The following is a 13512-nucleotide window of genomic DNA, read 5'->3' as shown; positions in this document are numbered from 1 at the left end:
CAAGAGAGAGCGGAAATCAAGATGTTCCACACGAGAGTTATGCGACCTTCTTTAGAAATCTGAGTGTTTCCTAAGATCAGCGTAGGAGCAATAGAATGTTTATTGCAAGACTGAGTTTTAGAAGAATTGAAATTAAGTTTTATCAACCCAATGGAGAATTTCCTGGAGATCGACGTTTAATTGGATTGGTGGTGGATACTCAAGAGGTTGAAGCTGTTTGTGCATGCAAGGTTTTTCAACCTGGCAGGTGGAATTTAACAAGATATAGACAGGATTTCCACTTAGTGGAAGCCAATCTATCCACAGCTGGTCGATTCTGTTGGAATCTATTGGCAAGAGTTGACGATTGATCGATTTCTGCGTTACTTTAGAAAGGGTAGAGGCAGGATAATTGGAAGGGAGGAATTTGTTACCCTTTAAGAACTGGCTGGATATGAGTAGATTTCCATGAAGAAAAAAACCGGTGAAATAATGAAGTGAAAAATGGTGGCGCACAGGTTTTGAGAACAAATGGAGAAATACAATCTGGACTATGAAGTTGCTGAGCATCAAGATTGTTCACTTCTTCTAATCTCCTTTTGTTGGATGGTAACGGGAAACATTAAATGAAATATATTTGGTATGGTAGAATTTGTCCAGATTATCGATACAAGAGTTAGAAGAAAAGTATAATCCTAGGTATCTTAGTAAGTCTGCTCCATCGTTAGCTAAGAATGCAGTAGAATCATCAGATTTTAATAAATGTGGGAGTATAGATGGATAGAAATTGCGGACAGCGGCTTTGGCAAGAGACCAGAATGCTCGACTACCAGTTAAACAAGAAGATTTCTATTCTTAGCCTGCTGAAAATCTAGTTTGGATCGATTAATAACTGCTTTACAACTGTTGCAAGCTTTAGTGTAAGCAGAGAATGAACCTGGAGATTTGGATTCAAGCTAATTGCGATTTACAACATTCCAGTCAATTGCATATGCAGCGTTCTTCTCTTGAACAGCCTGGCACATTTATTGGAAGAACAAGGTTTAGATAAAAGATGAGATTTTAAGCTGGAGTGTGGAAAGAAGGATTTCATCCCTACAAGAATAACTTCACTGACACGTTCTGAGCAAACGTTGACAACGGAAGATTTAAGTCAATAATCCAACCAAGAAAAAGAAGAATAGACATCTCGCAGATCGTCCCATTTTGCATTCTTGTAATGCAAACAACACGAGGTTGAGAATGACCACGAGAGAAGGCTCCAGTGGAGAAGAGACCATCGACAATTTATGATCTGAGGTGCCTAGAGGACCACTCACTTCAACCGCGTACGGAAAAGTGTTGTTTGTGAGAAAAAGATCTGGGTCCGTGTCAATAGTAAACAGAAGCCAACTAGAGTTGTAAACATTAAAATCGCCAAGGAAAATTACCTCGCTTTAGGACACTTAGATTGCAGACAGTCATTGAGTCACCCGTGGTCTAGTGGTTATCGTTCCCTACCACAAGTAAAGATCGTCCATTTTGAACTGTGGCTTTTAAAATTCGGGAGTTGCCTTAATAATTCCATATGTTACATTGAATTTGTAGACTCTTCTGGCCTCGGACGTCTGTAGAATAATTTATTGCTTATATATTACAAATTTATTGATAATCTTAATGATAAATCATTAATTTTTAACATCACCTTTCTTTTTTTATAGGACCAGATCCTATTGGATGTGGTTAAAAGCGTATAGTTACTCTAAAGGTTGCTTTTACTTATCTTTGATCTTTTCGACATCCATTAGCTCTAGTCCAGTAAGATTCTAACTTACTAAGCATCTCCCTTTCTACGTTCCTTTCTCCTTCCCTCTGCCCACACACACACACACACACGACCCCACAGTGGCTTAAGTCCGCTAAATATATCTCTATCGGCTCTGCTAGGCAACTCCGGTCTGTATCCCCTCGCAAAAGATCGATGAATCAGAGAGGATGTTCTGTCTCCGTCATGGCAGTTGAGCGTTAGACATTCTCCGCACTCCTACCCACCCACCCCCCAACTCGATACTCTACCCAGTTTCTAGAAAATTCACAAAACAAAAAAATAAAGCAAAAAAAAAGCCCTTACAAAATCAATACTCTATCCATTAAGAAGAAGTAAGATTCTTTTGCATTTAAACAATATAAATCAATTCTTTTGTCTTCTCTAACATTATCAAGGACTCATTTACATAATCCAAAACTTTTGTTGTGCCAGTGTAGATTAGTTCATCACACTTCGACGAACAATATCTCCTTTGTAAGCCTTTTGATATCCGAATATAGATTGTAAATTTCGTCCTGCCTTTTTCATTGTTGTCTAGCGTTGCGAGAATAATTGTGACGTAATCAGCGTGCAACATCATGCTTCTACTTTGAATCATGCTCCTGTAATTATATTGTTTGGCTAAGCGTATTATTATGCACGCTTGCCAAGCTAAATTTCTAAGCCTACTTTGAGATGCATGCGAATGTTTCTAATAAAGTTTTCACTAAGTTAAATAACGTTTCTTTGATTGCCATTTCTTTGTGTGTACTTTGCATTTATTTCTTAAAAAAAAACTATTTATATAAAATATTGTTTTTTAATTACAGTTATTCTTATCTTCTTCGTACAGTGTCAATTTAACTTTAGCTATAAGAAATCCCAAATACTACATGTGCTGTTCTGGGTTTTGTATCGACCTCCTTCAAAAGTTTGCCAACGATTTGCGATTCAGTTATGACCTTTACAAGGTGGAGGATGGAACCTGGGGTGTATTAGATGTAAGTTAACCCTCTTATTACATCGTCTGCAATCTTATCTGACTCGTATTTTCATTTTGCTTAATATGCCTACTGAAGAAAATGTATTCTATATTTTGAATATGTATTCTTTGTTTACAATTTTTTTTCTTAAAATCTTTTAAATGATTTTGGTTTGAAAGATCATTGAAATCATGGTATTTTAAACAATAGAAAACCTTTGTCGTCTGTTCGAGTTCGTATGTCAATTTCATACTCGCTTGCGCGTGCACATTGTTAAATGTACGTTTGCTTCATTTTTTTTCGTCTGCTTCATTGGAGAAGCAGACGAAAAAAAATTCTATTTAGAAATTGACTGTTTTATGATGATTTTTATGATTTTTATGATGGTTTTTATGATTTTTCGCATTAAATCGGCTACTGTGTACATATTTCTTAGGATTTTTCCGTATTTTTTATCTTCGTATGTACTACAGAATAACAACACATGGAATGGTTTGATCTCTGAACTCCTCAACCATAAAGCTGACATCGTTGTGACCTCAATCAAAATCAATTCAGAGCGGCAAACTGCGGTCGATTTTACTGTGCCTTTCATGGAGACTGGGATAGCTATCGTAGTTGCCAAGAGAACTGGTATCATTTCGCCAAAAGCCTTTCTAGGTAAGATGCCAATCAATGGTTGTCTGTACATTCTTTTGTTCGTTTTTTTCGAACGAGTCACTTTGTTTAAGAACGCTTTATTACTTACAATAAATTATCGGATCATTCGTTTAATTAATGCCATTAATTTATTTTCAGAGCCTTTTGATACAGTCTCGTGGTTGATGATTCTTCTAGTCAGCATCCAGGTCGCTGCCTTTGCCATATTCTTGTTTGAGTGGTTGAGTCCTTTCGGATACGACATGAAGATGATTCCTCCAAGAGGCAAGTATACTTTATTTTAAATTAAAAACAACCAAACACGTTTGAAATTCGATTTTGAGAAGTGTTTGGAACAATGAATCTGAGAAAAACCCTTTATTGTTTTTCTTTGCTTCTTAAGAACACAGGTTTTCTCTCTTCCGGACTTACTGGCTTGTCTGGGCGATCCTTTTCGGTGCCGCTGTGAACGTCGATTGCCCCAGAGGTTACACAGCCCGTCTGCTGTCCAATGTGTGGGCGATGTTTGCTGTTGTATTCCTTGCCATCTACACAGCTAACTTGGCTGCCTTCATGATTACCAGGGAGGAGTTCTATGACCTCACAGGGATCGAAGACGAAAGGGTAAGAACAAGAGAATTAAATTGTACTTGTACGTATTAATACATATTTGAGAGTAAACGTCTATGAATGGAAATGATGCAATTTGGACCAATTACATCATTTAAAATTAACACCACAACCCAGTGGGTGGTGTCTCTTCTAGAATTCAAACGTTCTCAATTTGTGTAATTGTATTTCCTTTGTCAGCTGTACAATCCAAGGATGACCGAGCCCCCTTTTCGTTATGGGACCATCCCCTATGGAAATACGGAGGCAGTTCTGAGGAAAAACAAACCACAACTCTTTTGGTACATGAGGTCATTCAACAGGACCACAGTGAGCGAGGGAATCAAGGCTGTGAAGAAAGGGTATGTTTTATTTTCCCTCTTCAACTTATGATTATTGTATATTCGGTCACAAGAGACTTATGTCATCGAATACTTTGAGTGGGAAACTCTATCAAAAAGGTTGAATGTCCAACAAAAAGCAAAATTAAAATTATTTATGAAGTTTAATTTTTTAAGTATTCAAATATTATTTAAAATAATTTTACAATTTATTACTATTACATTAAATTATAAAATAGTATTATAATTAATTATATTATTATAATATCTATTAATTTCAAAATTATAAATATCTTTTTATTATAAAAGTATTATTTAAATTAAAATTATTATTTTATTTATAAATAGCTCTTAATTATTATCATAATACATAATATCATAATAATAATATCATAATAATGTCATGATTGTATAATGTAATAATATCATAATATCATAAAAATATCGTGTTATATTATGATTAATAAATTTTAATATTGTTAAAAATATATTTATTATTATATGATTTTGAAATATTTTTATTATATTAGATTATATAAATGTTACAAATATAAGGACTTTTAGCACAACAATTTATATTTGTATGTATGAGGTTTGTATATACTTTTTTGTAATATTGTGATTCATCTTAGAAGGGCCTCAATCTTCTGATTGTACCAGTCTGGTATAATAATATTTATTTTATATCTTCCATAATTATTGAGCTTCAATAAGAAGCAAGTTTAGCAATTTCTGTTTTATAACTGAAGTACGAAATTAATTTTTTTTTAGGGAGCTGGATGCCTTCATATATGATGCTACGGTATTAGAATACCTTGTGGGGCAAGATAACGAATGTCGTTTATTGACAGTAGGATCGTGGTACAGCATGACTGGATATGGTTTTGCCTTGCCTAAGAAATCGAAATATCTCGACAAGTTCAACAAAAAGATGATTGAATACCAAGAAACTGGTAACGGTTGTTCTCATATATAGAAAAGTTTGTGAATATAAATTATATTATTTTATTAATTAAAATTATATTATTTTATTATATAAATTATTGTATTTAATGTATTATATTTAATTCATTTTATTTTATTATATAATTTATTGTATTTAATGTATTATATTTAATTTATTTTAATTTATTATATAATTTATTGTATTTAATGTATTATATTTAATTCATTTTATTTTATTTTATTTTATAATTTATTGTATTTAATGTATTATATTTAATTTATTTTGTTTTATTATATAATTTATTTTATTTAATGTATTATATTTAATTTATTTTAATTTATTATATAATTTATTGTATTTAATGTATTATATTTAATTCATTTTATTTTATTTTATTATATAATTTATTATATTTAATGTATTATATTTAATTTATTTTATTTTATTTTATTACATTATATAATAAAAATTATACCATTCTATTACTTAAAATATTTGTGAATATTCTACTATTAATTAAAATATCTTTAATTTTAAAAGGGTGAAAAATTACTATTTTTGTTATTTTTAAAATGAATCATATGAAATGTACATAAAACGAAAATGTATTTAAATATTAAACTATATTATTTAAAAAATGAATTATAATTTTTAAAAAAATAAATTATATTTTTAAATAATAAATTATTTTTTTTAAATACAAAGAGATAATTTTAAATATATGTAATAAAAATATATATACGGTAATTATAATTATTTTAAATATTTAAAATTATTTTAATTATCATTTAATCTATTAATTTAGTTTCGTTTAATTTTACTTTCTTATAATTATAATTATTTCAACTTCAAAAGGTAATTTTAAAGATTTATTTTATTTATTGATTTTTAATTTCTGATTCCAGAGTTTAAATATTGGACGGAGGATTTTAGTTATGAAATTATGTATTTTTATTCAATGTTTTTTCATTGTTTTAATAATTAATTAATTAATCTTCGCTATCTTAATATGCAAACACCATTTTGTGTCTTTTTCCAAAATCAGGAGATATCGAACGCCTACAAAGGTTTTGGCTCCAAGGTGTCTGCAAACCCCAAAGCCAAAAAAGAAATGCCAGCAACCCTCTGGATATCAACCAATTCATGAGTGCCTTTCTGCTTCTTGGTTGCGGAGGATTGTTTACAGTGTTTCTTCTTGGATTGGAACATATGTACTTCCGATATTGTCGAAAGCACATGCAGAAAAAAGATAGTGGAGGATGCTTTACACTAATCAGTCTGGTAAGTATCTTGTAATTCTTAGTAATCTATTGGTAATTATTCTTGATAATAATATATTCCTTGGATAACTGCGCATACAGGGTGAGCATAAAGTAACTTCTCGCAATGATTTAAATTTTATAAGACCACAATGTTTTTTAACGAACTCTTCCTGGGAACTTATTTTTTTCTCACTCTGTACACATGCATGAAAATATACAGCAAATGCTAATTTCTCTTTAATATTATCTTGTTATACCACTCTGTGTATTCATAGCCAAGAAACCATTTCGTCCTTTGTTTCTTAGAGTATGGGCAAGTCTCTCACCTTTCGAGGGGCCGTATACGAAGCTCAAGGCTTGCTTAAACATCATCGATGTAAAGACCCAGTATGTGATACACAGCTTTGGAAAGTAAGGCACCAGTTAGACATTGCCAAATATCAAATTCGTCAACTAGAAGCGAAAGTAAAAATGCTCAGGTATGATTTTTTTGAATTTAGATCAAATCGTATTGAATACATTACCATTGTGTGCAGTCAATGCAAAAATATTGTCAACTTTCTTGAACCATTCTTTACCGGGACAGCAAAAGGCATGAAGTCTTTTTAGAACATTGAAAATCTTTATCCAACCCTTCTCTACCAGAGTTGAGAAGGATTGATAAAGGTAGAGAAGGACTGGATTCTCTACCGGGGTACAAAGGACCATGAAGTCTTTTTTTTTTTAACGTTGAATTTCTTTATCCAATCCTTTTTAATTTTACAGATCTTTTTTTCTTTTTACAGTCATGATCCGCTAAAGCCTAGAGATCTTACAAGAAACCATGTCACAACAAACGAACCAATAAAAGGCATTCTTCCAGCTCGATATCAGACAGGAACTTACAACAAGCCAGAATTTACTCAAATTGCAGAAATTGAGACCGTCTTATGACTGTAAAATATCCAGCCAGATCCATGTATTACCTGTCAATACTCTTTCCTTCTGTAATATATATCCAACGCGAATTTACTCAGCTGCTTGAATAAAATCATTATATTTATTGCTCCTTTAAAATGAAATGATGCTTTAAAAAGAAATAAATAAAAAGTATATAAAACTGATGGTCTTTGGTGTTTATTGAATCGTGAGAAAAAACATTGAATTTTTATGTTTGCATCACTTAAAGGGATAAAAATTCAACTTCCAGAATGATTTAGATGACTTTACCATTGTAGTAAAAGCATTAATAATGATTGTGGTAAATGATAAAGATTGTAACATATTTTATGATTGCTGTTAAAACTACACTGAGTGGACAGAAATCATGAGATACTTATCTAGTAACGGGTAAGCCCACCTTTCGCCCGGATAAGGGCAGTCACACGACGAGCCATTGAGTCCACGAAAGCGTTCCACATGCATTTCCATCCATCCTTGCTGCACCACTGTCAACAATTCCGTTGCATTCCTGGGTGGAGGAGCCAAAACTCAAACGGACCTTTCCACAGCATCCCAAAGATGCTGCACAGGGTTCATGTCCGATGAACGGGAAGGCCATTCCATGGTGGTAAAATCTGCGGTATGCTCTTCGAACCATGTTCTAGTCATCACGGCTCTGTGGGGGATGCGCATTAACCTGCGGAAAGGGTCCATTGCCCTGTGGGTGCAGAATGACTATGAAGGGATACAGGTGGTCTGCAAGGATGAACACAACCTGGACCATTCAGAGATGCGTCTAGACGTATCAGAGGTTCCAATGTGTGCCAGTTGAACACACCCCAGACCATTACCGGCCGTCCACTTGCCTGGACATATTGGAAACGGGTCACCAATCATCCACGGTCCAGTGCTGATGTTCTTTCGCCCAGTTGAGGAGAAGAGTCCTGTGTTGTGGTGTTAGCAATGGGACTCTGGTGGCCCCCATAACCTATTGCTGCTAATGATCGCCTGATGGTCTTGGTGAAGACCTTTCTGGCATCTCCCTCGTTGAAGTCGGCGGTGATTTGTGCCACTGTCGCTCTCTGGTTGGCTAAAATAATACGAGACAGACGTCGATGGCCACGATCATCCACCGCCCACAGCGCTCTCTACGATGAGATGTTATTCCGAAAAAATGGCGTATTCCCAATACACTCTTCATACTGTCGAACGGGGACCGTGCAATTTCTGTACAACCTCCACGATAGAGAGACCCATCAGACATCTACTATCATCCCTCTTTCAAACTCGGTTAACTCACAACATTTATTCATACTGACATCGAATTACCGTCTACGTGAATGCAATGCCCAGGAACCAGGTATCCCATGGATTGTGTCCTTTCAGTATAATTGGAGTATTTTACTACAGGAATAAAAATTATTACGAATTTATGATTGCAGTGAAACACTAATATTAATTAACAAATATAATTTATTAACTACAATCGTTAATAATTAATTTAATTCAGAACTATACTTGATCAACTACAATCTTTAAGATGATTTTAATTAACTTTTGTTGTTAGGTTTTTAGAAGGATCAGCGTTTAACGTCATATTGCTCTGTACATATTGTCGATTTTGTGTTTTCCATACTACCGCGCCTGAGACCGACTAACTCTGCCACGTTGTGAAAGGGGCCCATACAATTCCTCTGGTTATCGACCAGACTGGAATCCAGGTCTTTTCCACCCGGTGTAGGAAGGAAGGCGAACCTCCCAACTGTACTACCCACGAGGGCATTAATAAGCGCAAGAGATTAACTACAATCGTTAATAATAATTTTAATTAACAAGTGCAATCTATTGTACTTGTTAATTAAAGTCGAACTCTTCTTGCAATAGAGAAGATTATTGTTATTTATTCTCAGTGGATACCACACCAAGATGGCCGTTTCAGCGTATTAGGGATGTAATTCTCTTTAACCTATCCTCGTGGCTAACTAGGTGGAAAAGGCCAGTTCGAGTTCGAGTTCCGTCGATGACGTGAAGACTTTTATCGGCCTTTTTTCACAACGTGGCTGAGTTAGTCGGTTTCAGGCGAGGGTTGCATGGTTTTTCCTCCCGGAAACTCGGATTTTTCATCCAGTAAACAGAAAATCGACCAACACACTCAATTTACGAACAGTATACATGGAGTGATGTGGCTTTAGTCGCTGATGCCCCTGAAAACCTACAACAACAACATTTTTAACCTACAGAATCCTAAAAGTAGTAAAAGAAGAGGGACAGTGGGAGACCAAAGTTTACAGCGAAATTAAGAAAAAGGGACCATATCCATTTTACTCCCACTCACTCATTTATACGTAGAATAAGTAACGCTTCTCCAATAGAGAAGACTTGTTACCTATACTCAGTCTCAGTGTATTCAACTATAATCTTTATTGTAGTTAATCTCTTGGAAAGAAGTGTCCCCCAAAGTTCCTCGCTCGTTCCCCCTCTTCTTTATATTTACCTGAAGTTGGTTTAAAGAATATAGTATTCAGACGTATTGTTTTAGGAAAGAGGTGTCCCTCAAGGTTCCTCGCTCGGTCCCAATTTTTTTGATGTTTATCTGGCTTCACATTTCAAAGCCAGATAAACAAGTGTAGAGGACGCAAGAAACACTCAGTTATCACAATGATTGTAAGAAAATTTGTGATTTCAGTGAAAGCAATGGACGTGTTTATACAATCTTTAGGAATGGTTGTTAAACCTTAGAATCAGTAATTATTAGAGTTAATTAAAAATTGCAACCGATGATTGTTAACAACCAGTGTAGTTAACGCTACAATCAATAATTATTAGTAAAGATTGTAGCGAAATGAATGCAGTATCTTGATGGAGCGCTAATCGGATTCCAGGTTCCTGACAAGTGATTAATCACAGTCCATCGATCTATAAGTCAGATATCCTCAGAGACCTCAGAGGATTACCAACAGTGGATGGTGTGTGCCACAGCCAGTTACAAACTTTGTGATACCCTTTGACGAGTTTGTGACACTTTTTATCTGCTTTCTTAGGATCAGGTGTAATGGGGACGCCACCTGCATTCATCTCTTTCCTTATCTTTCATCTAAAGCTGTTTTCCATCAATACCATTCGGCTCAACTGGAATTTCTGGACGCGAGGTTTTGCTCCGTTGAATAATAGATGTTGGGGAAAAGAGGAAGAGAATGATCGCGAACTCGCGCGTCTATCTGACGTCATAATGGTCCTCCGTGAAGGTCGTTTGAAGGACACGATGATGTTTAGGAGGCGATATCGAATAAGTAACAATCTGTCTAACGCGTTTAGGGTTTTCTGTGAAAGACACAAATCTCACAAATGTTTATATTTTGTTGCTTCTGTATAATACCGGTAGACGGCGCTAAGAGACAGTAGTTCTTTTTAAAATATAATCGACCAATTTTAATCTGCCGATTATATTTTACTCTATTTTATTATATTCTTTTTATGGTGTTTGACAGAACAACAAAAAAGCTACACTGCTCGACAAAATTAACAGAACACCTAGAAAACGTTGTGGAACTCGTGCAGCTTGAGATGAAGCGGGACAAAAATTGGAATGTTGGTGTACCATAGAATAACAATTAAATCAGTAGACAGGGAAAACTTCAGACAGGTTTATAGGGGTTGTCGTATGAGGATTACCAACCAGGTCACATTACAGAAGCCGATACAAGACACTCAAAAATATAATCAGATGACATCGGTATGTGGTGTGTGATTCCCCTCCATGGGTCTGACAGCGGTGAACCATGCTCGATATATGGGTTCTGTGGCAGCAAATCCCATTCTTCCACCAGCGCAGACCTTAGCTCACCAAGTGACCGAGGAGATAGCGGTCGGCTGCAATGCAACGCCCAAGGGCACACATATGTCCGATCGGATTTAAGTCTGGTGATAGTGCTGGCCACGGCAGTCGTTAGATATCTCCAGTTTCAAGGTATTCCTCCGTCACTTGAGGTCTATGTGCAGTGGAGTTGTCGTGGATAAAAATAAAATCTGGGCTAATCGCACCCCTGAGAAGTCGCACATAGAGTTCCAAGATCTATTCTCGGTACCTCTGCACAGTTATGGTACCCCTATCAAAAATATGAAGAGGGGTGCACCGTTGATCATTATTCCGCCCCACATGAGAACACCGCCTCCGCCGAGTGTCCCTTTCTCTGATGTTGGAGGGATGGTACCGCATTCCTCGTTCTCTCCAGATGAAATAACGTCTAGAATCTCTTTGTAGGTTAAAATGCAATAATCTTTGTAGGCTAAAATAGGCTAAATGTCTTTGTAGGCTAAAATTGAAATACTAGGACCCTTCACTGCCAATAACCAGGAGTTTTACATCAAAGGCTGAATTTATTCCAGAGAGCACACATCGAAATCTTCAGTCTGTAGGCTTCTACATTTGAATTTGTCAAAATAAACTTTAAGAAACAGGTAACAGCAGACAATAAACACTTTCCAGCTGGACCTCGAATGATATCAAGATGGCATAAATCTTTTGTCCTGCAATGGTAATATTGCAATGGCATCTTTTTGTTAAATAAATTAATGGAGATCTGCATCTAGGTTCTGGACAGTCTGAAGCGTGCTGGTAGGTGGTCAGCTAGGTGGAGTCTGCTACAATTGCTGCGAAGAGAGAGGGGCTCTGACGGTTTGAAGTGGGTTCCTCCAATAGCAAATGTCCCAGAAATCAGGAAAGCTGATGTAGCCTGGATGTGGAGGCAGGAGACCAGATATCTGAGCCGTACAGGACAGAGGGCCGAATCATCCTATAGACGTATTTGATGGAAGTTGGAGACCCTCGAACTTGAAGTAGATGCTCAATCTACTTCAAAGAGCTTCAAGATGTCTGTGGAACTGTAGCATTTGTTCAAATATCACTCCTAAGTTTGTGTGGTGGTAGACCCTCTGGATTAAAGAGTCGTTTAGAATCACTGGAAGTTGATTTGGCTTCAGTGAGATCCTCACTGCAGATTTTAAGGATTTATTTGCATATCAAAGTCTAACAAATATCGAACGAAATGCAGGACCATTAAACGGCGGGTAGGATCGAAAACGTTTCCATGGAAGAAATCAATGTAGAAGGTTACCACTTTCACATCTTCCTGAACATAAATATTCATCTTCGGATTTTAATCCACTTAGGAGGGAATCTATCTTACTTTTAGAACTTTTTCTTCCAATCTGATAGAAGAAACACGAAATTTTTCTCAAGCAACTTTCACCTGAGACTGATTAATTCAATCATAGTGAAAAGAAAGTCCCCAGAAATCTTTCTGACCTCTCCAAGCCAGTGATTTTCAAACCCGGATCGAAACCGTCATCGGAAAAGCCAGCAGTGAAAGTGTTAGAGACGATGGAAACAAAACTGGAAGATTGCTTTACTGACAGACGTATTACCCTAACGTTAAATTTTTATTTCTTTCTCTGAGGATGTCCGAGTTGATCCACACCACGTAACCAGTTGATGGATGTTTAAAAATATTCACGACAATCTCTTGCCAATTATATTTCTCCTTAGGACAGTTCTGACTCTCACCAATCCATCAACCCATCTGGGCCCTCTTGCCCTCAGGTATGTCTTACCAATATCGAAGTTGTGGAAATCAATTTCGATCGAAAGAAAAATCAACGATTTCTATTTCATCGAAACAGGAAATGTCCTCTGGGTAGATATTTCTTAGAGGACTCACAAAGATTGAGTTTTTTTTTCGGTTTCCTTAGGAAATGAGAAGTATTTCTCGCTACTTTAAAAATTTCCGGTACATTTTAACGGATGGTCTCATGAGAGATGGAAACTCTCAGCAGAGCAGCGCATGGTAATCATTATGCGCTGGCGCCAAAGTAAAATGGTGTCTGACGTGGTATGAGACACTTTACTTTGATAATTGCCCCTTTCAATGAGCGCTGCCTTGTCAGAATGATTGCATAGTTAGGGGAAAAGCACGTTCTTAATTAACTTTTAGTGTCAGCTACTCTCTCTTTGTGGATATGAGTACGTGTTTTGTTGGAGCATGATTTT

At 35.9% G+C, this 13512-nt stretch overlaps 1 protein-coding gene across 1 annotated transcript in view; it reads left to right on the top strand.

Annotated features, from left to right (window-relative positions):
* The window catches only part of LOC150086496 (glutamate receptor ionotropic, NMDA 2B-like), a 68723-nt gene extending 61164 nt beyond the window's left edge, over positions 1-7559 (top strand). The window contains exons 8-16 of the mRNA XM_090371439.1: positions 2619-2766; positions 3222-3408; positions 3547-3672; positions 3791-4011; positions 4198-4358; positions 5109-5290; positions 6329-6564; positions 6852-7024; positions 7331-7559. Of these exons, the coding sequence (XP_090227565.1) occupies positions 2619-2766; positions 3222-3408; positions 3547-3672; positions 3791-4011; positions 4198-4358; positions 5109-5290; positions 6329-6564; positions 6852-7024; positions 7331-7478 (1582 nt within the window). The 3' untranslated portion in view covers positions 7479-7559. The remainder of the gene's footprint in view (positions 1-2618; positions 2767-3221; positions 3409-3546; positions 3673-3790; positions 4012-4197; positions 4359-5108; positions 5291-6328; positions 6565-6851; positions 7025-7330) is intronic.
* The last annotated feature ends 5953 nt before the right edge of the window (positions 7560-13512 follow it).

The sequence above is a fragment of the Mastigoproctus giganteus genome, chromosome 4 (assembly GCF_048544385.1).
Source record: "Mastigoproctus giganteus isolate SK-2022 chromosome 4, ASM4854438v1, whole genome shotgun sequence".
Classification (NCBI taxonomy): Eukaryota; Metazoa; Arthropoda; class Arachnida; order Uropygi; family Thelyphonidae; genus Mastigoproctus; species Mastigoproctus giganteus.
This window is presented reverse-complemented; position numbering and strand designations above follow the sequence as displayed.